The following is a 25,342-nucleotide window of genomic DNA, read 5'->3' on the forward strand; positions in this document are numbered from 1 at the left end:
TTCAGGCAAAGCTTTCCAACAAATAACACTTAACAGGTGTGTTCGCATTTGTTGATGAGTCATCTCGCAGAGAGCATTTCACGATCCCCAACGAGGGGGTGCCTCCATCTGAGCTTATGTGTAAACGTAGCAACATTTTAGTGACTCCGGTAAAAGTGCAGCACCCTTCAGAACCACCGAATCAAAGGTATGCGTCAGTTTGTAGAGGAAGAAAAGGGAAACGGTCTCAGGTGTCAGCGTTGTCTCGATTCCTGGCGTGAAGACAGGGTTCATTGACATCCAGCCAGTCTGCAGCTTCCCTGGCTAAGTTGAAGACATGCGCCTGACCTCTGGCTGTAATTTGCAGCTGTGCAGGGTAGAGCATTGCATATGGCAAATTAAGGAGTTTGAGACGTTGCTTGACATCCTGGAATTTGGCCCGCTTCTTCTGCACCTCAGGCGCGACTCTGGTGCCATTGTAATGTATATTGGATTTCTCCCTTGCTAGCCTTAAAATTTTCTCTCTGGCATGGTAGTGTATTATTTGCGCCAGGACTGGCCTAGGTGCGAAAACCTTAGCAGGAATGTGATGCACCCTTTAAAGAGCAAACAAACAAAGGCTTCTTTCCCGAATAGATCCAGCAGCCATTTCTTGACTAATTCTGTGGGGTCACAATCCTCTACCTTTCTCGCAGCCCCACTATGTGAATATTGTATAGTCTAAGGTGATTTTTAATACCATTCGTTTTGTCACTTGTTGCAGTGGCTATGTGAGCAGCAGTGCGGCTTTCAGCAATCAGTGGAGGTAGTTTGTCCTCAAGATCACTGACGCGGCCTTCAGAAGCAGTTTTTTGTTCTTTAATCTTGCAGAGGAATCTGTCAGCGCCCCTAAGACCCCTTTCACACCACACCGCCCTTTGCGTCGGCGGTAAAACGCCGCTATTTCTAGCAGCGTTTTACCGCCGGATTTGCGGCACATTTCGGCCGCTAGCGGGGCGCTTTTACCCCCCGCTAGCGGCCGCGAAAGGGTTAAAACTGCCGGCAATACGCTGCAATAGCGGCGTTTTGCCGGCGGCATTACAGCGCTGCCCCATTGATTTCAATGGGGAGCAGTGGTGGAGGAGCGGTAAACACACCGCTCCTTCACCGCTCCTTCACCGCTCCAAAGAAGCTGCTGGCAGGACTTTTTTCTGACGTCCTGCCAGCGCACCGCTGTAGTGTGAAAGCCCTCGGGCTTTCACACTACAAACAATGGTGTAGCTTCTTTAGGGCGGATTGCAGGCGCTATTTGTAACGCTATAGCGCCTGCAAAATGCCCTGGTGTGAAAGGGGTGTTAGTGCTCCTTAAAGCGGAAGTAAACCCGCCTATCCTTTTCATCCAAGGAAGCTGTAATCTTGGCCTCTTTAATTTTCAACTGCCATAATGCTGCACATGTGATCAGTTATGACACCAGCCATTGGATGGTTTGACAGTTTGGTTGAAAGCACAACCAATGTGACAGTTAGCATTCCCAGCATGCTGGGAATATACATGTTTTTTTTTAAAACTGTTAAATTGATGGGTTTACTTCCGCTTTAACTGAAGCAGTGCAATGCTTTACAGCTTGTAAGATTTGACTTGGGGTAGGCTGTACTTCTACCTCTCTCTTATCTGCAGTGCCTGCTGATCACTGTCTGGGAGAGACATGGTATCAGGCTCAGTCCCATGCTCTCTCTATAGACTGGGATAGGTCAGCTTCTTCCTCCTGGGCTGCAGATGAGCCTTGCCCCTGCTTCTCTGTGATTTTTTTTGTGTATAGTAGAGCATGTCTCTGAGGGCATAGGAGTTATTTTTAATTAGGTCTCTGAATGCTGGAGTGCATGGATAAGATGTTGTCCTGTTACAACTGCATGATTTACTGGTTCATAGCCTGGGAGTCTAATAAATGCCCTGGTTGCACCATGAATGCAGTATTTCCAGATATATGTTTTTCCACTATTAAAATGGCTCCTACAGGAGAGCTAGACAGAGTATCCACCATTCTGAAACTTTCACATTGGCTAAAAAAAAATTCTGGTACCTCCACCTAATGCCTCTGGTTGCATATGTTCCATGGCCGCCTCCAGCTCGCTCTGATCTCCTGTCTCAAGGACTGACCCTATGTCCTGTCACACTGCTTTACCAGCTGGCTGTTGAAGCTCAGGCTTTGCAAAAATGTGTTATTGCCACTATGTTTAGAGTTCATGAAACTTGAATGATTTGACTTCCAGACAAGTATTTAGCATCTTCTTTTACTTCATCTTCTGCTTCAGTGTTTTCATCCTAGGGACAAACTAATCATAGTGGAAAAAAATAAAATAATATATAGATATATTTATATATAGTAATCAGTAGTTTCCTTCTACCCATATCTCTGGATGTACTTTTAACTGAGGTTTTTGCTTAAAATCATTTCTGCTCAGCAATTTTTTCATCATATTCATAACTAATTGTTCAGATATGTAACAGGTTTACAGTTAAGATGTCAGTGAAGAGAAGGACATTGCCAATGGCAATTTGTTTGTTAGAACAAGGGAACGTCGGGGACCAGCTGGTGCAGATAAATCTGCGGTGTTGGATTACCTGTCCCTAACACCCACAAATAGTGACAATGAGGGACCCAGATGGTAGAACTAGGTGAGTAAAATTAGCTTTACAAGGTAGTAAGAAATGAAATTGTATGCTAAATGGGTGATTTAATTTTTGTCCAAAGATGAGTTTAAGTCAGTTTGCACTGCAGTTTGTGTGATGTATTTACATGAATGGCTGACTTATGTTTGTCTCAATTTTTTTGTTTAAACAGATTCTTCTGAGATTCCTGTTGCAGTAGAACCTAACATTGACCCCAGACTGGAAAAAGCCATAAAGAGAATGAAGGCTCTAGATGAAATCTTGCTTAAAAAGATTGCAAAGGAGAAGGAGGTTGTAGCCCAGACCAATACACTTAGAAAGCATTTGTGGGAAGAACTACAGGTACAGAAATTGTCATTTGAAATTTTCAATGCAAACTACAGTTTTATTTAAAAATATAACAATAAATAATTTATAAATATAAAAATCAAAAAAATAAATTTAAAAAAACCACTGCGTTTGGGTAAAAATAGCAGCCAACATGAAAAGCCAGAATACACACTCTAAATAAATAACTTAAATGGAAATGTAGCGATAATAGAATGACAACCAAATGGTTAGGATGACACCTACGATGGTGACGTCATCCTGTGATCCATCCCTGATTGGCTGTTGTATGTTCGTGCTTGGAGCGAAGCCCGTAGGAACTCTGAAAAGTTTTACATATGCTTGGATTGCTTTCATGCTGGTTTTACAATGGATTCTTGTAAGTGAAACTTTTATCTTTACTTATTAAATGGTCTTTTCGTACTACACTATGAAAGCGAAGCACCTCTCTTGCTTTTGTCTTCGATTATTGCTGGAGCAGTGTGAGCCACATATGGTTTGAGGTAGACCTATTTCCTCTTGCCCTGCTTGACCACCTGTAATTCAGTGGTCATATATATCTGATAAGCAACTTGAATACTCGCCTTGGGTGTGGAGCACGATCTTTTCTGGCTGCCGATCTGGTCCAGCATCACAGTTTTCCCTTCACTTGTTTTTTATATCTCACAGAGTACTAAAGAGAACATTTGTGTGTACAGTGTGCTATCTGTTTAAAAGGACAATTTTTTATGCTCATATGTTTTTTAAATACTGTATACGTTTTTTAGCTTTAGAGATTTGCCTACAGGTTTTGCATGTGTACTCATTTATTGACGCATATTTTTATTCCTTAGCAGGATCATATGCAGGATCATATGGTGAAGGTGTCATCCTAACCATTTGATTGGTTGTCATTAAATTAGTGCTGCACTTATTTAAAAATGTATCCAGGCCTTCTATATATGTTGTATCAAATTTAGCACAATTCATTGCAGATTTCTAACCACTTATTTTTTTTAATCAATATACTGAGACAGCCTACTGCAATACCGTTTTGAAACTCACTTCTACTTGGGGGAGGCTCTTACTGCTATAATCGCTATATCAGCCTCAGCACTTCAGTAAAAAAACAAAAAACAAAAAAAAAAAAAACTAGCAGTTCCAGCATCTCTTTAAATACATGGGAAAATTATCATCTAACATGAAAGGCTTGCTGCAGTTAATAAAATGACAGAGCTGGGAAAACCCTAAATGTTACAGTACCTCAAGTTTTGTGTAGGTTGCCAGGATAAATAGTGGGCATATCACACAAGGAGAAGTTCATTTTATTTTTTGGAAGCGTCCTGTGCACAGATTGTGTACAGATCCCTCAGAAATTTGTTGCAAGAAAATGATACACAGACTTATTTTTTTTGGTTGTTTGACATTTATGGCTGGCTGAATATTATTATAAGTGTTTTTTATTTCATTATGTATAAACTCACTTGTGTAGCCATTATCTAATTTGTCAAATTGACAAAAGTGAAAATTTCCTTTTAAAGAATAAGTAACTCAGCATTTCATCTGTACATAAAAAGAGCTGATTGATCTACACAATTGAAAGCAGGAGAACAATTTACAGAAATGAAGTTGGGTTGTAGACACTGTGTTTGGCATCTACGACTAGTAGACAGAAGGTACAGAATAGGACTCAGTGTAAGAGAAGCCAGTACGTATCAGAACAAGAGTAAAGGATCACTGCAAGCCATGTATTAGAATGCACATGCAAAGTATTAGCGTGTACACTAAGTTTCACATGCGCACGTATGGGTGCACACTTGGCAATGGCACCAAATGGCCTGTTTAAGCTGAATTGTGACATGAACAGATTGCCCCGTCAGCTAGTTTCTGATTTATATCTGCCCTGATCTGCTATATTTGCCTTCCCTTGCTTGACCCAGCTTGCCCGTGACCCATCTATGGGTTCCTGCCTACCTGTTGTGATCTGAGCTCGTACTCTGACTCCACTTCTGCCTTATGTTCCTGTGCCCAGCTATGAACTGATCCTGACTTTGCCTCTCTCTGCTGTTGCTGCACCTTGCTGCCTGATTGCCGATCAAGTGTCATCATGTAGGGGTCTGTGGTCCCTGTCTGGTGATTATTATACAACCAAGAGTTGGAACTTCCTGCTACATTGGCCTTCGTGCCACTTTGTGTCCTCACACCTCCTGTCACCACTAATAGTGATATTGGACATGAGGTGCAAGGTATGTGACACCCAGTGCTACCAGTAGTAGACCTGAACTGGTCATCCCTTTTACCCTCTGAGAGTATGTTTAGAACTTGGCAACAGGTTGTTCCAAGGCTACAGTTCCCTTGGGTCATTTTAACGAAAACAAGTAGGGAGCTAAGGAAATGAAGAAGCTACTCTTTATACCAAAGAATCAAGCAGATATGATGTCCAATGTAAGCCAGAATATAACCCAAAGGAACTAGTAGCCAGACATAACAAATGTTCAAACAGAGACAAGGTCAGAATCTGGAAGCAAAAAGGCCAGAAGCCAGTTATTGTCTTCAGAAGGGAGAATCTGAAGCTAGAAACTGGTTACAGGAGTGCGTCCAAAGGGTGGTGATAAATAATGTGTGGTAAATGGAGTGCCCCAGGGTTCTGTCTTGGGACCAATTCTATTCAATTTATTCATAAATGATATAGAGGATGGGATAAATAACTCAATCTCAGTTTTTTTCGGGGACGACACAGAATTAAGCAGGACAATAACTTTACATCAGGCTATAGAAATTTTACAGAAATACTTGAACAAAATAATGGAGTGGGCAAATACATGGCAAATGAGGTTTAATGTGGAAAAATTTAAGGTAATGCACTTGGGGACAAAAAACATAAATGCAAACTACTCACTAGGGGGAGAACTGCTGGGGAATCAAGGATGGAGAAAGATCTGGGGCTCCTAGTAGATAACAGATTGAGCAATAGCATGCAATTTCAAGATGCAGCTACCAAAGCCGGCAAAATATTAGCATGCATAAAAAAAGGATATACTCCAGAGATAAAACTATAATCCCACCACTTTATAAAACTCTGGTTAGGCCACTTCTGGAGTGTTCTGTTCTGTTCTGGTCACTAGTCCTCCTATGAAACTATGAAATCCAGCTACAAGATAAAGCAGTGATATAGAAATGCAGGACATTTAGGAAGACCATCCAACAACTTGCACAAGGTCTTGGCTTCATTAAGTTGAAGTTATATAGTTACATAGTTGGTCTAGTTGAAAAAAGTCCATCTAGTTCAACCAATAAAAGGGGGGGGGTTCTGGGATCTGATGCCCACCTTGCCCCGGGGGTTGCAGTGGCCTCCCTGGATGCTGAAAAAGCATTAGACTCTGTCGAGTGGGAGTATCTTTGGGGGGTCCTGCTCCACTTCGGCTTTGGCCCCAGATTTATTTCCTGGGTGAAGGCTCTCTATGGCGCCCCTAGGGCAAGAGTGCGCCCTGGGTTGGTCATTTTTCCCACTCTCCTCCTCCGCAGGGGTACTCGACAGGGATGCCCGCTCTCCCCGGTGCTTTTTGCGCTGGCCATAGAGCCAATGGCCATATTGATCAGGTCTTCTTCGGTGATCCGTGGCATCCCCTTGGGCCCTGTGGAGGAGAAAATTTCCCTTTATGCCGATGACATCCTTCTATACCTTCGGGAGGTGTCCACGTCCCTGGAGGAGGCCCTCTCCCTTATCGACAGCTTTGGCAGGTATTCGGGTGTCCGAGTAAACTGGGACAAGTCTGTCCTGCTTGCCCTCCACCCCTCGGATGCCGGGCTCCCGGGTTAACGCCCCACTTCAGGTGGTTACCCAGTTTAAATATTTGGGGGTGATAATCCACAAGGACCTGGCCCAATTTATACCTCTTAATCTTGAACCGGTTTTGTCCTCACTGACACGACAGTGTTCAGGTTGGAAGACTTTACCTCTCTCGCCCGTGGGCAGAGTTAATTTGATCAAGATGTCAGTCCTGCCCAAGTTCACCTATCTGTTCCGACAAACCTCAGTGCATATTCCCCAGGTTTTCTTTCGGAAGTTAAACAGTTTGATCATTTCCTTTATCTGGAATGGTGGCACCCCGAGAATAGCACAGAGCATGCTTCAGCTTCCGATCTCTTTAGGGGGTTTAGCTCTGCCTTGCTTTAAGTACTACTGGGCCGCAGTCCTGGTGACGGTGCAGTGGTGGATGTCTGCAGAACCGGCAAACCCTGCGGCTACCCTTGAAGCGATGCTCTTGGGCTCCTATTCCGAACTCCGGAACTTAGTCCACAGAGGCCCTAGGTCCAATCCGGGGGTCACTCCCTCGATGCGGGCCACACTAAGGGTCTGGGACGCGGTCAGGGCCAGGATAGGGAAACCTAACAGCTGGTCCCCTGATACTCCGCTGTGGGGGAACCCGCGGTTGCTCCACTTTCGATCCATTCCGGACCCTCTGCTGTGGGCCCGGAGTGGTATCAAGACTTTGGCGGATGTCTCCTCCTCACAGGGGTTGCTTCCATTTGATGAACTGAAACGCAGACATGAGCTGCCTAACTCTGTTTTTTAGGTATATCCAGCTCTGGCATGCCTATCGAGTGCATTTCTCATGCGCTATCACTCTGGAGGCAACCCCTGTGGAGACCATTTTGGCCCTATCGAGTGAAAAGAAAACGCTGTCGACCTTATATGCTGTTTTAATCAGTATTGATACCTCTGTTGTCTCCCGTCTGTTCTCCAAATGGCAGCGGGACATACCAGAACTAGAGGAGGGGGACTGGGAGGAGGGTGTTCAACAATATCTGCCTCTCATGATATCCTCTAGAGACAGATACATCCAGCTTAGGTTTATTCATCGAGCTTATTACTCCACAGACTGTTTGTCCAGAATTTACCCTAACAGGAGTGGTATGTGCCCTAAATGCGGCTTGGTCTCAGGTACTTTCTTCCATATTGTATGGTCTTGTGAGTACTTGCAGACCTTCTGGAGGGGGGTGGCGTCGGAGATCAGCTCTATGGGCCAATTTGAAGTCCCCTGTGATCCGCTGCCCCTCTTACTGGGTATTGTATATATGATTTCGGCATCGCAGGCTAAAAAACAATTTGTATTCTACTCAGCCTTCTATGCTAGGAAAGCTATCCTAATTAAATGGCAGGATCCTAGTCCCCCAACGGTGACCCAATGGAGAGCCCTGATTGATGCGGCCTTACCGCTCTATAAACTGATGTACCTGGGAAGAAACTGTCCTAAAAAATTTGACAAGATATGGGGACCCTGGACCAAAGAGAGGCCACTTACTTAGTCACTAAGCTGAGGATGAAACAGGAATCTCTGGGTAAGAAGATGGTTGTAGTGGGGAGGGTCTGTGAACTTGTCTGCCCTTTTGCCTTAGATGGAAATGACATGTGCTTGGTATAGATGATTCTATCCCACCCGTAGTGATATGTACCTTATACTGATTTTGCCCTCTGGTTGCAACTCTGGCCTGAAAGGATATTACAGGACTGCATAATATAATCTGATATGTTTCTTATGCTGATTAGCCCATATTTGACTTTTCTTTTTATATATTCTTCTTGATCTACCGCTGTAAACTGCCACGATAATCACTGCTGAAATTGTACCACTGTTCTGACATGTACTGTACAAACTTAATAAAATCTTATGTTAAAATAAAATAAAAGGGGGGTGACATACAAAGTTGCGCATAACAAGTTGTACATGTGCTAGCATGAGAGCAGGGCTGGGCCGATATAATGGTAGAAGAGATGCTGTGGTGGCACGAGGCAGACATTGGGGACTCTCCTGGCGCTGTATTGCCTCCGACTTTTTATGTACAGTCCCGCTGTCTACACTGTATCAGGATCACTGTGTGCTGCTGATACAGCAGACCAGCTGCCTACATGACAGGAGAGCTTTACTGATTAATCTGTGAGAGTAGATCTTCTGATGTAATCTGCAAGGTTGGGCTGTCAGTGTGACAATGAGTTGCTATATATAATAAGGACTCCTTCACACCAAAATGTGGTCCTGGAAAGATGCCTTCCATGCGCGTATCCCACACAGCAGCAAAAACGCTGCCCATGTGAGATGCAAGCAGGTGCCAATGAGTTGTTAATGTCACCCCAAATGCTTCTTGCAAACGCAGCATGTTTTACAGCCATCAAATCGCATGGTCCTGAAGTACCATGGCATTTGTTGCAGTGTGATCTGAGAAACTAGTATTTTTTCCAAGTTGCAGTGTGTTTTTTCAGCCTATTCCAATGAATGGGCTGCCAAAACCGGACTTGCAGGAACGTGTGTGCTCCAGCGTGAACTGGCCCTACAAGTGACTGCGATAATTCTTAAAATCTTCCATTAAAGCAGCCAGGAAATGAACTATATATTAGCCCAAATCAAACACTATTGCTTGGGTTTAGTGGTACTTGCTATCTCCCCCCGTGCAGGATAATCAAAGCATGACTCCTCCCAAAATGATAACTACTAGTTGGATTGATGTAATTAAAGCAGAACTAAACCCATCAATTTAATTTTTTCCCAAAAATGGTTACATTCAAGACATGCCGTGAATGATATCTGTCTCAGCTGCTTTTGCTCTCAACCAAACTGTCAAGCCATCAAATGGATGGTGCATACCTGATCACAGATGCAGCACCATGGCAACTGCAGATTAAACAGAGGCTAAAAATGACAGCTTCCTTGACTATAAAGGATAAGGAGGCTTTAGTTCCACTTTAAGTCTATATGGAGCAGATCATTTCCATGACATATTGATTACATTCAGTTATTTTCCTTGTTAAAAGGTTTTATTGCATGTACAAATGATATACATATTAGACACAATAATAATTATACAAATCAAGGTAATGAAGTTTACTCACACAGATACAAAAGTATTATTATCATTATCTAAATTCATTTAAAGACATAAATGGTAAATTAATAATAAATCCTTAACTAATAAACAAAAATATCATTAATAATTTGCAAATCAAGGACCTTGCAAAATTAGATGCAATCCTCGGAACTATAATAAGATAGAAACAACTTGTATGCATATTTTTATAATGATATGTAAGTATGAGTATAGTAAAAGGAAAGAAGATGAGAGAGAAATGAAAAGATACAAAGAGAAAAAAGAAAAGGAAGAAAAGAAAGGGGGGAAGGGAAGGAATCCGCGGAATAGGGCTGAGAGCCGCCGCTATTTCTGAAATTAATGTATTCAGGATGATATCTTCTCAATCAACTACCATGGCAAAAGCACTTTCAAGTCAAATGATGGAGATAAAAAGTTATCTATCCATAGCTGCCATATTTTTTCAAATTTAGGAATCGTGTACGACTTCGTTAGTCACCAAGTCCGGAGTTCTCCAGGCTTTTGCCAACATTCAGTTATTTTCAAACACCAAGACTCCTCCTCTATCAAGTACCAAAGTCCCGATGAAGGAGGCATGTTAAAAGCCTTTGAAACATAATGAACTCTATCAAAAAAATAAATAAATAAATAAACATTTTGTTTAGTCTCCCCACTAAGGGCACATTTTTATCAGAATGCAATGTGTATATGTGTTCTTGTATGTTGAGGCACTTTGGTGCACATTGTGCATTATGGTGTTCTTTAAAGTTGATTTAGATGTGTATTTGAGTGGCATGAACAATTAATAGCACTTCAATGCATTAATGCACATCTTGTACAACACAATTGCAATAATTCCTCACAACCCAGATATTTTTATTTTAAGCACATCTCACGTAGTTTAATCGTGACCAACAGTTTGACAACTCCCCACGGTAGAATCCAAAGTATCCAAATTATTTGTCTAAAATGAACAATTAAGATCAAAGTGCATTGAGCTTCTTCGGAATAAGTGTTTCCATCTCATAAATCCACCATAATTCACATTACCTGAGGGTCTTAATTTTGTCTGACCCTCTTCTGTGTTTGTTTGATATTTCTCTATACCCCAGAAATGAAATGCAGTGGGGCTCTTATTGTAAATTTCCCTAAAATGTATTTTTATAACTGGTTATTCTTGAATCAGATGGAGATATTGATGTGTTGATTACAGTAATTCTCTTCGCCAGTCAATGTTTAGTTCTTCCTATGTATTGTAACTGACAAGGGCACTGTGAATACAGTACACATCACTCTCTATTACATGTGATCATGTGCTTAATTTCATATTCTTTCTTGGTAACTGTAGACTGGAATTGCTTTCTCCTTCTGAGGTTACCATTTGTCTTTGTACATCCTTGGCATTGGCCACAGCTATAGAATCCCTTTTGGTCCAGAAAAGTAGAGATGTTATTTCTTGGTGGATGAATAACTCCCTTCACAATCCTATCCGTTAGGTTCGGAGCTCTTTTGTAAATTAATTGTGGCTTTTTTGGGAGAATTGTATTCCATACCTTTTACCTTATAGTAGGATAGTAGGATAGGCCAATGTTTGGATACAATATTCTCTATTTTGTCTGTCTTATACGCTAACTGAAACTTATATAATACTTCATACAGAATTCTTTGTTGGTAATGACAGCTTCAAAAGGAAGTAAACTCTCCCACTCTGATGCTTCTCTTCATTTAGTCCATTATAATAAGTAATTATCAGACTATAGCCATTGTAATCCAGCCCCAATCGCATATTACTTACTGTTTAACCGTCTCCCAACCGGCGCACGCCGATGTACGTCGTCAGAATGGCTTGGGCAGGCATATTGGCGTACAGGTACGTCTATTCTTCAATGCTGCCATTGCGTGCGTGCCGGTCGGGACCCCTGTGAGTCTGGTCGTGGGTCCCGCGGACTCAATCGCCGCGGGCATACCTGCGATCGTCTCACGGGGTGGCTGAATGGAGGAAATGCTGTGTAAACAGCATTTCCCCATTCTTCTTAACAACTAGTGACGCTGATCTCTGCTCCATGTGATTGGAGCAGAGATCAGTGTTCACTAAATGAAAGCCCAGCCCCCCCACAGTTAGTAACACACCCCTAGGAACACTTAACCCCTACACTGCCACCCACTGGTTAACCCCTTCACTGCCAATGTCATTTACACAGGAATCACTGCATTTATATAGCAGTGATTACTGTATAAATGACAATGGTCCCAAAAATGTGTCAAAAATGTCCGATGTGTCCGCCACAATGTCACAGTCACAATAAAAATCGCTGATCGCTGCCATTATTATTAAAAAAAAAAAAAAGAATAAAAAATTATTAATAAAAATGCCATAAAACTATCCCTATTTTGTAAACGCTACAACTTTTGCGCAAACCAATCAATAATTGCTTATTGCGATTTTTTTTTTTTTTTTTTTACCAAAAATATCTAGAAGAATACGTATCGGCCTAAACTGAGGGAAAAAAATGTTTTTTTTTATATTTTTGGGGGATATTATAACACAAAGTAAAAAATAATGCGTTTTTTTCAAAATGATCGCTCTATTTTTGTTTATAGCGCAAAAAATAAAAAACGCAGGGGTGATCAAATACCACCAAAAGAAAGCTCTATTTGTGGGAAAAAAAGGACGTCAATTTTGTTTGGGAGCCACGTCGCATGACCGCGCAATTGTCAGTTAAAGCGACGCAGTGCTGAATCGCAAAAAGTGGTCTGGTCTTTGACCAGCAAAATGGTCCAGTCTGTAAGTGGTTAAAGAAACTTTAAAAAACTTGTTTCCAGGGGTTAGGCAGCACTATCCTAAGTATTGTTTTCTGAGTCCGCAGTGTAGTGTATTTCTGCCCTTACATTGAGCAATTCCTGTACTGTTAACCAAGCCTCCTTCTCAATCCAACGTTTCTATGACAACCCTGCTTCCCTGTTCATAGCTGACTTGTTTTATTTCATAGTATTTACTTGTGCCGATGTCTAATGTTTCCCTTTGTCAGTCTTATCAGCTTCAGCTGATAAGACTGCACTAATGGGCAGGTTTACATTGTATGTCATGTTACATGGTCACATGGTGTGTAGGAGGAAGCTCTGAATGAGTCTGAAGTCTCCTGGGAGTTCAGTGTTGTGCCGTAGGAAGTCCTGATAACAGATAGATAAGACATAGAGAGTGTGCCGTAAATCAGGGGAGATCTGGGCATGCTCAGTGACTTCATTCTAAAGAACAAAAAAGGATTACAACAATACTAAGTAAGTAAGGAGATATCTACAAGCAGTGTTCATTAGAGTTTTTTATGCTGATTTACATGGGACAAAGTTGTGGGGGAGGGTTTACAACCACTTTCAAGGCGCCTCCTGTATGAAGAAACTAGTCGTATGCATTGCTCAGGTGTGATTTTGGCCATTCTTCCACACAAACAATCTTCAAATCTTGAAGGTTCCGTGGGCCTCTTCTATGAACTCTGATCTTTTTTTTTTTTTTTTTTAATAAAATAAATATTTATTGGATTTTAAGCAAAAGAAATTTACAAAAAAACAACAAAGCACCGTACAAAACCCAGTGTAAAAAAAAAAAAAAAAAAATCAGTTTTAAACAATAAAAATCTTTTGAAACATACCGAGTCCCGTAGTCTGACCGCCAAGATTCTAGGGCCAGACGTACTGCCTGAAACTTCCAAAAAAGTTGATAGGCAAGGTCCTCTAACCTGGACCATCTCCACTGGACAGAATCTTCTTCCAGGGCTGCTCCCAAGCCTAGAAGGCTGGCATCTGTTGTTAACACCTTCCAGGATAAAGATTTTCCCTTTTGCTGGATAACAACAACCAATTTAGGCTCTATGTCAGGAACCAAGTGTATTGGAAACAAACAAAGCCTGAATTTTTATTCCACGCCGACAAGATGGTGTCTTGAAGCAGTCTTTGAGTAAAAATCGTTGAAGGAGGCCACCATTTCCCCTAAAAATCTCCTGCACAGCCGAATGAAGGAACTTTCCTTTGTTTTGATAAGTTGAATTAATCCTACAATGGAACTGATTCTCGTCTGAAGTAAGAATATCTTCTTCTGTATGGTATCTATAACCAGCCCCCAAGTACCATAATCTCCTTGATCGTTTTAAGGAGAATCTTCCTAGGTTGAGAATCCAACCTAGAGATTTCAGATATTTACGACTGAGATCAGACTCTGGTTTTAGACCTGAAACTGAATGATCTATTAAAAGTAGATTTTCTAATAGGCTAGGACCGCTATGCCTTGAGCCCTTAACCTGGCTAAAGGAGGTGCCAGAATCTTTCAGAACACTTGTGGTGCTGTGGCTAAGCCGAATGGAAGGGCCACAACTGAAAAAAATAATTTTATATATTTCAGACCGCAGAAATTTCTAGTAAGTGGGAAACTTCGGCACACGGAGATATGCAACTCCCCTCCTTGCAGGATGGACACAGCCGATTGAATTATGAAAGGGTCGGATGTTTAAAGAGGAAGTAAACCCTGATGGGATCCGCACGGGAGCCGACACTCGCGGCATATTGCCGCGATCTGCAGCTTACCCAGTGCGCCTGCGCGCCGCTGTCTACAGCGCATGCGCCGTAGACAGCGGTGGCTGTCTTCAGGTAAATATCTCCTAAACCGTATAGGTTTAGGAGATATTTCTTGGACCTTAATCTAGGCTTACCTGTAGGTCAAAGTGGTTTGTAAGGGTTTACAACCACTTTAAGTGCCGATAGAGATCTTCGAGATCTAGAATGGGTCTTACCCCTCTGTTTGGTTCTGGAACCTTAAAAGGTTTCAGCCCAAAACCCCCTGTTCCACTAAGGGAACCTCTGATATCACTGACTGGGATAACAGCTGATCCAGAGGCCAGAAAGAGAGACTTCTTTTTTTCTTTGGATCCCTAGGAACATTGTCTGAGGAGAAGGAAACTCTTGCATAAAGGCTGCCCCATCAGCAGCCCAAGGACCCCACAGGCAGCACCCAAACAGGGACCCGAACCCCGGAACCTCAGATCAAAAGCCGACTGAGCCCTCCTGGCTCTCAAAACTCTAGTCACAACCTAGAGAAAACATTTCAGAAATCCCTCTGCTCTTGACATTGTTCCTGCCAGATCTTGAGAATCGCAGGACCTTTCCCCTCACCCAAATGAGTGGGGGTACTCCTTCATGAGAAGGCTTTAGCATTCTGCTTTGTGGGCTTTCTGCCCCAAGATCCTTCTGCTGCCCTTGGGGACTTTCCCTCGAACCTGACGATTGAGACTGTCGAGCCTGCCTAGAGGCAGATGCCCCAGGCATAGGAGAGGCAGCATGATAAAAGGAGAAATGTTTGAACCTCCTTTTACTGATAAGGAGAGATTTACCCTTTTGGATGTACTTATCCACTCTAAATAGCCGTACCCCAGGAAGGGAAACAAACTCATAAGGCTGCTAGAATGGGCCAGCCAATCACCTGATTTGAAAATCTTTGGAAAGAAGTAAAGATCAGAGTTCATCCCCATCGCCACTCTGCGATCTACGACATTTTGGGCCCCTCCTCCTCCCCCCCACTGCATTTTGGGACACACAGTGGTCCCAGAAGACGGTGAGACCATTCAGAAAGCACAACGTGACTCACGCATGCGCAGTAGGAAGCAGGCTGTGAAGCCGTAAGGCTTCACTTCCTGTTTCCCTTACTACAGTTGCCAGCACCTGCACCCGAAGCCGATTGACGAATCGGCTAGGGGTGCCAACATTGCGGGATCCCTGGACAGGTAAGTGTTCTTATATTAAAAGTCAGCAACTATGGTATTTGTAGCTGCTGACTTTTATTTTTATCTTTTTACAGACTGGAACTCCTTTTAAAATGCACTTCAATACCACACGCCGTCATATGACGTCCTTGACTTTGTGCGGGGATATCTGAATGATGCAGCTACAGGCATCATTCAGATATCATCATTATTTGCAGGTGGCGATTCTGTGCATGTCAAGAATGATCATAGCGGCAGTTCCGCTTCTTGATCGTCCGTTCCCCCCCCCCCCCCCGCCACCATCTGGTGCTTCTCCGGGCTCTCTCGTGCCATCGGGGGGCCCCTAGAAAGAATTGGATGCCGCTGGATGACGACCATACTATTTTTTTTCTGGTGACCAGATGGTCACCAGTCACCTCTATGACCGCCGGAGGCCCGGGTGCGACGTTTTGACGTAACGCCTGGACCCCGCGTGTAAACAAAGCTACGATCGTGGCTGTCAGCATGAGATCGGTGAGTTTTTTTTTTTTTTCGGTCTCATGCTTTACAGCCTGGAGCAGTGATGTGGGGTCTTATTGGGGGGCGGCACAGTGGTGTAGTGGGTAGCACTCTCGCCTAGCAGTAAAATGGGTGGCTGGTTCAAATCCCAACTGTGACTCTATCTGCCTGGAGTTTGCATGTTCTTCCTGTGCCTGTGTGGGTTTCCTCCGGGTAATCCGGTTTCCTCCCACACTCCAAAGACATGCTGGTAGGTTAATTGGCTTCTGTCCAAAATTGGCCCTAGTGTATGAATGGGGACCTTGGATTGTGGGCTCCTTGAGGGTAGGGACTGATGTGAGTGTGCAATGTACAGGGCTAGGGACAATTGTAGACACTCGCTCAGGTTGAACTGGATGGACTGGTGTCTTTATTCAACCTTACTAACTATGTAACTATCTCTCCATAAAGAGGACCTGCCACGATAGATTCCTATTACAAGGATTGTTTACATTCCTTGTAATAGGAATAAAAGTGATAAAAAAATTTTTTTATGTAAAAATTAAAAAAATGCATTAAAAAAAATTTTTTTTAAACGCCCCTATCCCCGGTAGCTCGTGCTCAGAAGCAAACACACGTAAGTCCTGCCCAGGTATGTAAACGCCATTCAAACCACACATATGAGGTATTGCCACGTGCGTTAGAGCGAGAGCAACAATTTTAGCACTAGCACTCTTTAACTCTAAACTGGTAAGCTGTAAAAAATTTGAAAGCTTCTTCTATGTAGATTAAGTACCGAAGTTTGGCGCCATTCTATGAGTGTGCACAATTTTAAAGTGTGACATGTTGGGTATCTATTTACTTGGGGTAATATTATCTTTCACATTATACAAAAAATTGGGCTAACTTTACTGTTTTGTTATTTTTTAATTCATGAAAAAAAAGGCGTTTGAAAATGTATTGCGCAAATACTGTGCGAGATAAAAAGTTGCAATAATGCCATTTTATTCACTAGGGTGTCTGCTAAAAAAACATATATAATGTTTGGGGCTTTTGAGTAGCAAAAAAATTATGATTTTTACATGTAGGAGAGAAGTGCCAGAATAGGCCCGGTATTGAAGTGGTTAAAGAGAACCTTACAAATACATATAAAGAAGACCTTGAGAAACTGATCAGAAGAGGCTTAAGGCCGGGTTCACACTGCTGCGGGGGGAGATCCGGATGTGATTCGCACCGCAAATCCCATCCGATCTCCGTAGCGATGCGAGTTCAGCCATACAGATAGTATGGCTGAATTCGCATCGCTCCCGCAGCAAACTCGCACGGGACCCTTTTTTTGGTCCGCAACAGAATCGGATCGCATGGGGGTTCACACCATGCGATCCGATTCCTGTGCGAGTCGGCAGATCGCACTGCGATATGCGGACGGATCTGGGGGTGTCATTATCATATCATTGACACTCCCAGCCGTCTGCATAGGGCGGTGTGAACTGCCGGCGGGAGGCATGCGATGCGGGAAAACGCCGCGGATTCGCGGCGTTCCCGCATCGCAGCGGTGTGAACCCGGCCTAAAAAAGAAAATCCTGGATGAAAAGGAAGCTTATTTCTTGATCCCCAACACGAATTGCGTCCCCAAGAGCCATAAAAGCCCCCAGGAAGACCCATAGCCAATTGAATAGGATCAGTAGGTGCTTGAATAACTAATTGACTTATTGTTGATTTCGAATATTGCCATGAGGGTACACAAGCTTCGTATTCTACCATCACTAGGTGGCTCAGACAGATCATCTAAGCATATGTTCTCAAGGATTGTGTTCCACCCATTCCTGTCCAAGTGCACCCTACTAGATTTGTGAGTGCTTCTGGGCTTGCGTTTTTGGCATCAAGCAGCTGTTTACCAGGTTTGAAAGACTATCATCTAACCTCCACTTGTGTTTTTTGTTTGCTGTGTTGCCACACCTCAGTTGGACTACTTTTGACCTAAATGTTTAAGTCTTCCCGTGTGGAAGCCTTAAACTCTAACAATGGATGCTAACAAAATTATTTTAAAGTGAGTACAAACATCCTATTTTTTTGTGTATACCAGGGGTCTGTCCTTCAGACTTTAGGAGGGCCGGACTAGGGGCAGTGGGATTAGAAAATGTCCTGGCATTCAGTGGGAGTAAACAATGCCCTATCTTTGGTGTCAGTGGAAATACCGGGCCCCATCATTGGTGTCAGTGGAAGGAATAGTGCCCCATTGTTGGTATCTGTGGGAGAAATTGTGCCTTTTTGTTGGTGAAAAAACAGTCAGCGCCAAAATAAATTACTTCCTCCTATAACAGGGTAAATGTGTGAAATCGCCAATATATGTGACTGCACAGCTGCTGAACAGTTAGTGATACACCACACCAAATTTAATATTGTTTTCTAAATAGTGCAGCGCTGCGTCTCATTAAATAATGTGCATACAAAATTTATATTAAACATTTCATGATCAAACAAAATTTTAAATAAAAAAATAAAAATGTAAAAAAATGTGAAAAAAACAGTTTATCTGTGTCAGTGCTTCCAAAACAATCACCACTGTGTGTGTTCGTCCTCAAAAGGACCAATATCCAGTGCACACCTTCACCAGCTCATCTTGTAATGCTGTGTACACACGACTGGACTTTTTGACAGCAAAGTTCCAATGGAACAAATCCACTGGACAATTCGATTGTGTGTGGGCTTCATCGGACCTTTGCTGTCTAAAAATCAGACGGACTTTAGATTTAGAACATGATTCAAATATTTCCGATGGACTTGAGTCGGGTCGAAAAATCCGTTCGTCTGTATGCTAGTCCGACAGACGAAAACCGACTCTAGGGCAGCTATTGGCTACTGGCTATGAACTTCCTCATTATAGTCCGGTCGTACGTCATCATGTTTGAATCCATCGGACTTTGGTGTGATTGTGTGTGGCCAAGTCCGTTCGTTCGGAAAGTCCATCGGAAATCCGCTGGAAGAACGTCGGACCTAGTCTTCCAGAAAATCCGGTCGTGTGTACACTGCATAAGTGGATTTGTTTTGGGGGCTTTAAATAAACAGAGTACACTATGGCACTTTTGTTTGTTGTTTCATGTCTATATCCTACGGAAGTAATAGCGTGATTGAGGACTTATGAGAAAGTGAAGGAAGGTTTGTCTGATGGCAATACAAACGCAATACAAATGCCAATTACCCACACAGAGGAGCAGTCTGGAGACTGTAGTATTACCATGGGAGAGTGAAAGTTGATCCATTGTGGTGGACACAAGGATTGATTTGTTTATGCTTTTACATTCATCTTTGAGGTGAGAAGGTACTTTAGCTGGTGGAGGTGTTCACTGGATATTGGTCCTTTTGAGGACAAACACACACAGCAGTGATTGTTTTGTAAGCATTGACACAGATGAACTGTTTTTTTTTACATTTTCCTTTTTTTGATAACATTTTTTTTTTTGATCATGAAATGTCTAATATAAATTTTGTATGCACATTATTTAATGAGACACAGGGCTGCACTATTTAGAAAACAAATTTTGATTGTGTTACTGGGAGGAATAATGCCCCATTGTTGGTGCCAGTCAGGGCCGCTGATAGGGAAGTACAGCCAGCCTTCCTGTAGGGGGCCCGAGCTCTGCCACTTCAGAAGAGGGGCCCGGAACCTGCAGAGCAGGAGAGCTAGCCGAACTGCCTTCTGACATTTGTGGATCTCCTTGAAGCGCTGCCAGCTTTCTCCCTCCAGCATCTCAGTTCTTCCTACTGGCAATTGGTAAAGTGTCCCGATCTGGAGCAGAAGACAGCTGCAGTCTCAGTCTGCCTGTGTCTCTGTCGGGTCCTGAAACTCCCCCTCCTCAATGATATCTCTGGTCAGCATAAGCAGGAAGCTTGCTTCACCTCCTCCCTGAGTGCTGACCTCTCATCCCCCTCCAGATATGCTCTCACTGCTCTGTGCTCACTGAACTTCAGGGTTTGGATGGAGTAGTGCTTCTGCTGGAGGGGGTGGGGTTGCTACTGGAACAAAGTCACAAAACTTTAGGATTTTGGAGAGAGGGTGAATATGAAGCCAGTCTAGAACTGCAGATAGCTGTCAATGCAGTGCTGAGCAAGAACCCAGTGGACACATCTCTCTCTCCAGCTGCCAGGCATCTCTGCCCAGCCATTTCTATATACCATCCCTAAGGTCCCTTTATACTTCATATAGCAGTAACAAACATTCCTGCTCACATTTTCTTATTTTTTTTCTTGTTTTTCACACATAGGGTAACCCATTCACTTGAATGGGCTGTCATATATGTGACAAACACATAGAGGCTTCAGAAACTTTTAAGGCATGCAGCGTTGCCACATGACAAAACGCATGTCTTCTCATTGCATTTGGGGTGACATTAACAATTATTGTGCACCACAAGTTATATGCGCATGTGCAGCGCATTTCCAAAATGCACTGCAAATTGCCCATTACCTATGCACTTGTCACACATTCAGGTAACCTCCAACGTGAATGTGGCCTAATGTCTCATATACACTGCTAGTTTACTTTTGCTAAACCCCACAGGCTGAACGAAAAAAACCCCTGACACCTCAGGTCAGAGCCTCTGTACTGACAATCTAATGTTAGTACAGTGATCTCCCCTGCTATTCTATTGTGTTCTGACAAGGGGACGCCCCACCAGAACACTCCGGCCAGGGAGATGGTCAGCATCCCTTTTTTAATCAAGCCCTTTCGACATAAGCCAGCTGTCATACCGGGCTGTATACATGCCATGGCTGCAATGCTTTACTTCATAGCTGAGGCATTTGTACTGCAGGCTGCAGAATTTGACAGGCAGCACCACCTGTCAAACTTCCCATTGAGTTCAATGGGGCTGCTCTGCACCTTGAAGCCAAATACTTGGCTTACAGCTGCAATGCGGTCTCACAATGTAAAAATGTAAAATGTAAAATAAAAACAACAGGTGTCATGAGGCAGCAGTAGCAAGGCTCTTATTTCTGCAATGGCTGCAAAGCATACCATTGTGACCATGGCATTTTAGCGATTTGATTTCCCGGGGGCCCTGTCAGGTAGGTTGTTGGGGGCCCTGTGATTTCTAACAGCGGCCCTGGTGCCAGTGACAGGAATTATACCCACCATTGTTGGTGTCAGTGGATGAACTAGTACCCCAAGGGTCGGATAAAGGCAAGCAAAGGTCCACAGCTGGTCTATACCACTGCATGTACAGAATATATTTAGTTTACCTTGGTGTTCTGAGGAGCTCCGCTTGATCAAAACTTTGAAGGTAAAAAATTTTCAATCAGCAGCTGCTGGCAGTGTCATACTGGAACCAGGCTGACTGGTAAGTGTGCTGGAAAATCTTTTGTTTGCGATGTTCATTGCCCTTCCATGTGCACCTTGCAGCAAACGCCAGTTATAGGTTGGGGTGGTTGCTATTTTTTTTGTACAATGTCATACTGGACCTGCAGATCCCACATACTCACCCAAGTAGCTGTCATTGTTTGTTTGTGTAATAAGGGACCCCAGCTTAAGAATTTCACTGCAACAATCACTCTGCTCTTTTGTGACTTACTGGACACTGAGATTGAGGCAGTCGCGCAGCAGTTATTACCAGAATTGGTGTTCATACATGACCTTGGAAACAGTTGTATGTCATCTCAAGATTTGGTTAATTACTGCAATATTCACATCTGAAATAACAAGCTGTCACCTATCAATCACTGAAGTGGTGAGAAGGCTGTGAGAATTGCTGGAGCATTTTTTTTATCTAACTTCTTCTTAATTTACTCTATCTGGGTCATGTTGTGTTTCTGTATTTTTTTCTTCCTGCTATTTCCGGAGTTTCCTGCTATTTCCATGTTTAGACAGGGAGTAGCCTCTTAGTAATTTTTTCCTTTGTACGATTTTCTGAGGGTCCCTTTTTGAGTGCACAGCTACAGGAAATGGGCACTTCTTGCTGAGTACACTGTACAGTGGCATTGTTGGTCTCTGAATGTAGTTTCTACTCCTTCACTAAGCTCACTACTTCTCAATATATCCTCACATACCCAACTGTGGACATAGCAGGTCTTGAAGTAAGTGAAGAGTCAGGTAACATAATGCCTTCCCAGGGGCCAATAGATTTCCCCTTTCACTTGCTTTTCCTCTTTTACTACTGCAAGTAGTGAAGAGCTTAGCGTTTATCATCAGGTGTGGAAAGCATACTTTGCTTGGTGTGAGTCTACAGACTTTCACCCAGGAGTTTCCCTGTGGAACTAGGCCTTTCTTTCCTGCAGTTTTACCCTTAGTGCCATCAAGTGTCACATCTCTGCTCTTGTTATTCTTTTCTAGAGACTGTTGGCTTCCTACTCTCTGGTCAAGACCTTTGTGTGAGGAGTCTCCTAACTGCTTTAAATTTGAAACAGGTCCTTTTGGTGCTTCAGACGCCTCAATTTGAACGTATCCCTATTTCTGCTCTAACTTACAAAGTATTTTTTATTGGTGCTATCACTTTGGCTAGACGAGTGTCTGAACTGACAACCTTATCCTGTCAGGAACTCTTTTTGGCACTTTGTGTGTGTGTCCAGCTACGATCATCGTAGGTAATCTCTCCGTGGCCACTGATACCTAAACACCTGTGCAAATTGAGCCTTAACAAGCAGATGAAAGCAAGTTATTGACAGCAACACCTTCACAGAGCCCCGGTGTTGTTGTTTTTTTGCTGCAGTCCAGCAGGTGAGAGTGTCAAGGACTGGGGCTACAGTAGGGAGGTGAAGGAAGGAGCGCAGTAGCTGCTAGCACAGACAGTAATTGGATACTCCCAGAATAGAAGACTATAATGAGCATGATGTGAGGGGGCTGTGCTACACAATTGACTGTCTTGAAGTTGTCAAATGTGCTAGCAAGTTACATAGGTTGAAAAAAGTCCATCTAGTTAAAAAAATAAAAATAAAAATATATACATACAATCTTCAATCCCATATGCACAAAACTTCACCCACAGTTGATCCAGAGGAAGGTGAAAATACCCTAGTAAAGCATGCTCCAATTTGCTACAGCAGGGGAAAAAAATTCCTTCCTGATGCCCAGAGAGGTAATCAGATTTTCCCCGGATCAATTTTACCTATAAATATTAGTACTCAGTTATATTATGTACATTTAGGAAATAATCCAGGCATTTTTTAAAGCAATCTACTGAGCTTGCCAGAACAAACCTCTAGAGGGAGTCTAGTTTGGTTCAGAGGCACATTGCAAGCAAATAAAAATAGATTATAAGGAACACACTGTAAGTGAACATTTTAAATATTTTAATTGTATGTGATTTTTAAATGCAATTCAAGTTGGTAATAGTGTCTCTTTAAAAAAGGCGTCAAATTGATTAATAAAACCACTATCACTTTTCTTCTAGGCACTTTATATCTGACTAGTGTTGATTTATTGTATTATTACATTCTCTTATGATTTTACATTATGTCTCTTCTTTAGAGTGTTTCTGGGAATTCTTTGTTGCGCAGTCATGAAGAAATTGTGAATACTGATAAATTTTTGGCACTGAGTCCACAATTCGATAAAACTCCAGGTAAGCTATGAATTATATTATATATAAAAACATACATTTGTGTAAGTTATTGGAGTTCTGTGTTCAGAAATTAAATGTTCTAGAATCCAGAATAAACAAACCTATAATAACCTATATTTCTTTATTGACCAGTGAGTGATACAGAATTCCATCTGAATCATGAGTTAAGCTAGCCATACATGGATCAAAATTCATGAATTCAGAAATTCGATCCATATATTGGCACAGATCGACTTCTGTTGAACTGGCCTGTTGTGATCACCACTACAGGTTGTAGACTGCAGCGCCGATCAGTGTATTCTAATGATGGGGAAGTCTCCCCGCTGTAGAGAGTAGTGTCTCACAGCTGGGAGGATTCCCCTATCCACCTTCAATGTAAGGTTTTCTTGAATCATCAACTGCTAGCAGACGAACAGTCTTGTGGTTTTTGTCCTGCAGGACACCTCAAAAGTAATGGACTCTGTTACGCAGCCTAGCCCTCACTACTGTTTCTAACTGGGAGATTTTCTTGCTTCTATTCATGCTTACTGCTGCTTCTGCTCTACGTGCCTGGAGGGAAAGTTGCTTTGCAGGATCTTTGTCTGCCACCTGCAGGGAGCCTTGTTCAATTTGCAGCCTAACTACCCCAGCTCTGAGGCTTGAGCGCCTGGTCACAGGGTTTTATTGATGACTCTTATAGGATCCAGTGGGACATGTCTTTTTCTGAATGGGTTGTTGAGTGGGTTCTGAGTTGAGTTTCTCTGCCCCTAATACTCACGCTGAAAGGTTTTACCTTGGGTATAGAGGGGTCTATGTTCCAGCTTGCTCAGATTACTCAGATGCTAAACCGGAGCAGAGGGGTAGTAGGCATCATGCTCTCTGTTCCCCAGAAGGATTAGCTGTCAGTTTCACTGTCTCTGCCAACCCTGGGTGAAAAGACCCTTTCTGGTGACAGCAACGACTTTGAAGGCTTAACCCAATCACAATGAGGTCAGCTTACGAAAATATTGAAGCAACTCACAATACCAAAAAGCTAGAAGTTACTATTATGTCTTACCGATACACGTGTTCTGTCAAGTATATTGCTCATAATGCTTATTTGATTCATTTATCTACAAATATTAGAAAAACACAGACAAATCCCATTGCCCTTGGTAGAGGGATTTGTTAAGATGTTATCCACACCCACCTGCCTAACAGGCTATGGCCTTCCTTATGGAAAATGCCTCTTCCTTTTTGAATCCCACCTAAAGTGATTGAAATCCCTATTCAGTTTTATTACATAGTTACATAGTAGGTGACGTTGAAAAAAGACACAAGTCCATCAAGTCCAACCTATTTTATGCTTTCTTTATCAGGTTCAACTGTACAACCTGCATTTAATGTAAGTCTTGCTAGCTCAGGCCTTATTGGATTGCTCCAAATCCCTGTGCAGGAATTTATCAGATAAAGGTATTGACCAGCATCTTGTCAGATGGTGCTGTGCTTTTAACTCCTTTATGCCACCTCATGGTGACCCTGTAAGTGGGCTTTAATGTCAGGAGGCAGAGTGGCTTCCTGATGACGTGACCACTGTAATTGGCTCTTAAATGATTGGGAGTCTGTCTGGTTGTCCCTCCTGAACAGAAGCAGTGATCGATAGCTGTCAGACAGCTTGGTCAGTGTGCTGGATTGGCGTGGACTCATGTGTAGCAGCTGGGCATTAAGGCCCACTTTTACACTGCATACATGTATTATGCAGTTGGTTAGAGGTTATATCACGTGTGACACAGCACTGGATCCTA

The 25,342-nt window shown here is 42.8% G+C and overlaps 1 protein-coding gene across 4 annotated transcripts in view; it reads left to right on the top strand.

Moving 5' to 3' along the window:
• FSIP1 (fibrous sheath interacting protein 1) overlaps positions 1–25,342 on the top strand; it is a 265,899-nt gene that overhangs the window by 34,668 nt on the left and 205,889 nt on the right. For all 4 annotated transcript variants that reach the window (XM_077465009.1, XM_077465012.1, XM_077465011.1 and 1 more), the window contains exons 4-5: positions 2,802–2,971; positions 23,486–23,579. In XM_077465009.1, the coding sequence (XP_077321135.1) occupies positions 2,802–2,971; positions 23,486–23,579 (264 nt within the window). The remainder of the gene's footprint in view (positions 1–2,801; positions 2,972–23,485; positions 23,580–25,342) is intronic.

This window comes from Lithobates pipiens, unplaced genomic scaffold (genome assembly GCF_037356315.1).
Source record: "Lithobates pipiens isolate NorthernLeopardFrog02 unplaced genomic scaffold, aLitPip1_a1.2 Scaffold_30, whole genome shotgun sequence".
NCBI lineage: Eukaryota > Metazoa > Chordata > Amphibia > Anura > Ranidae > Lithobates > Lithobates pipiens.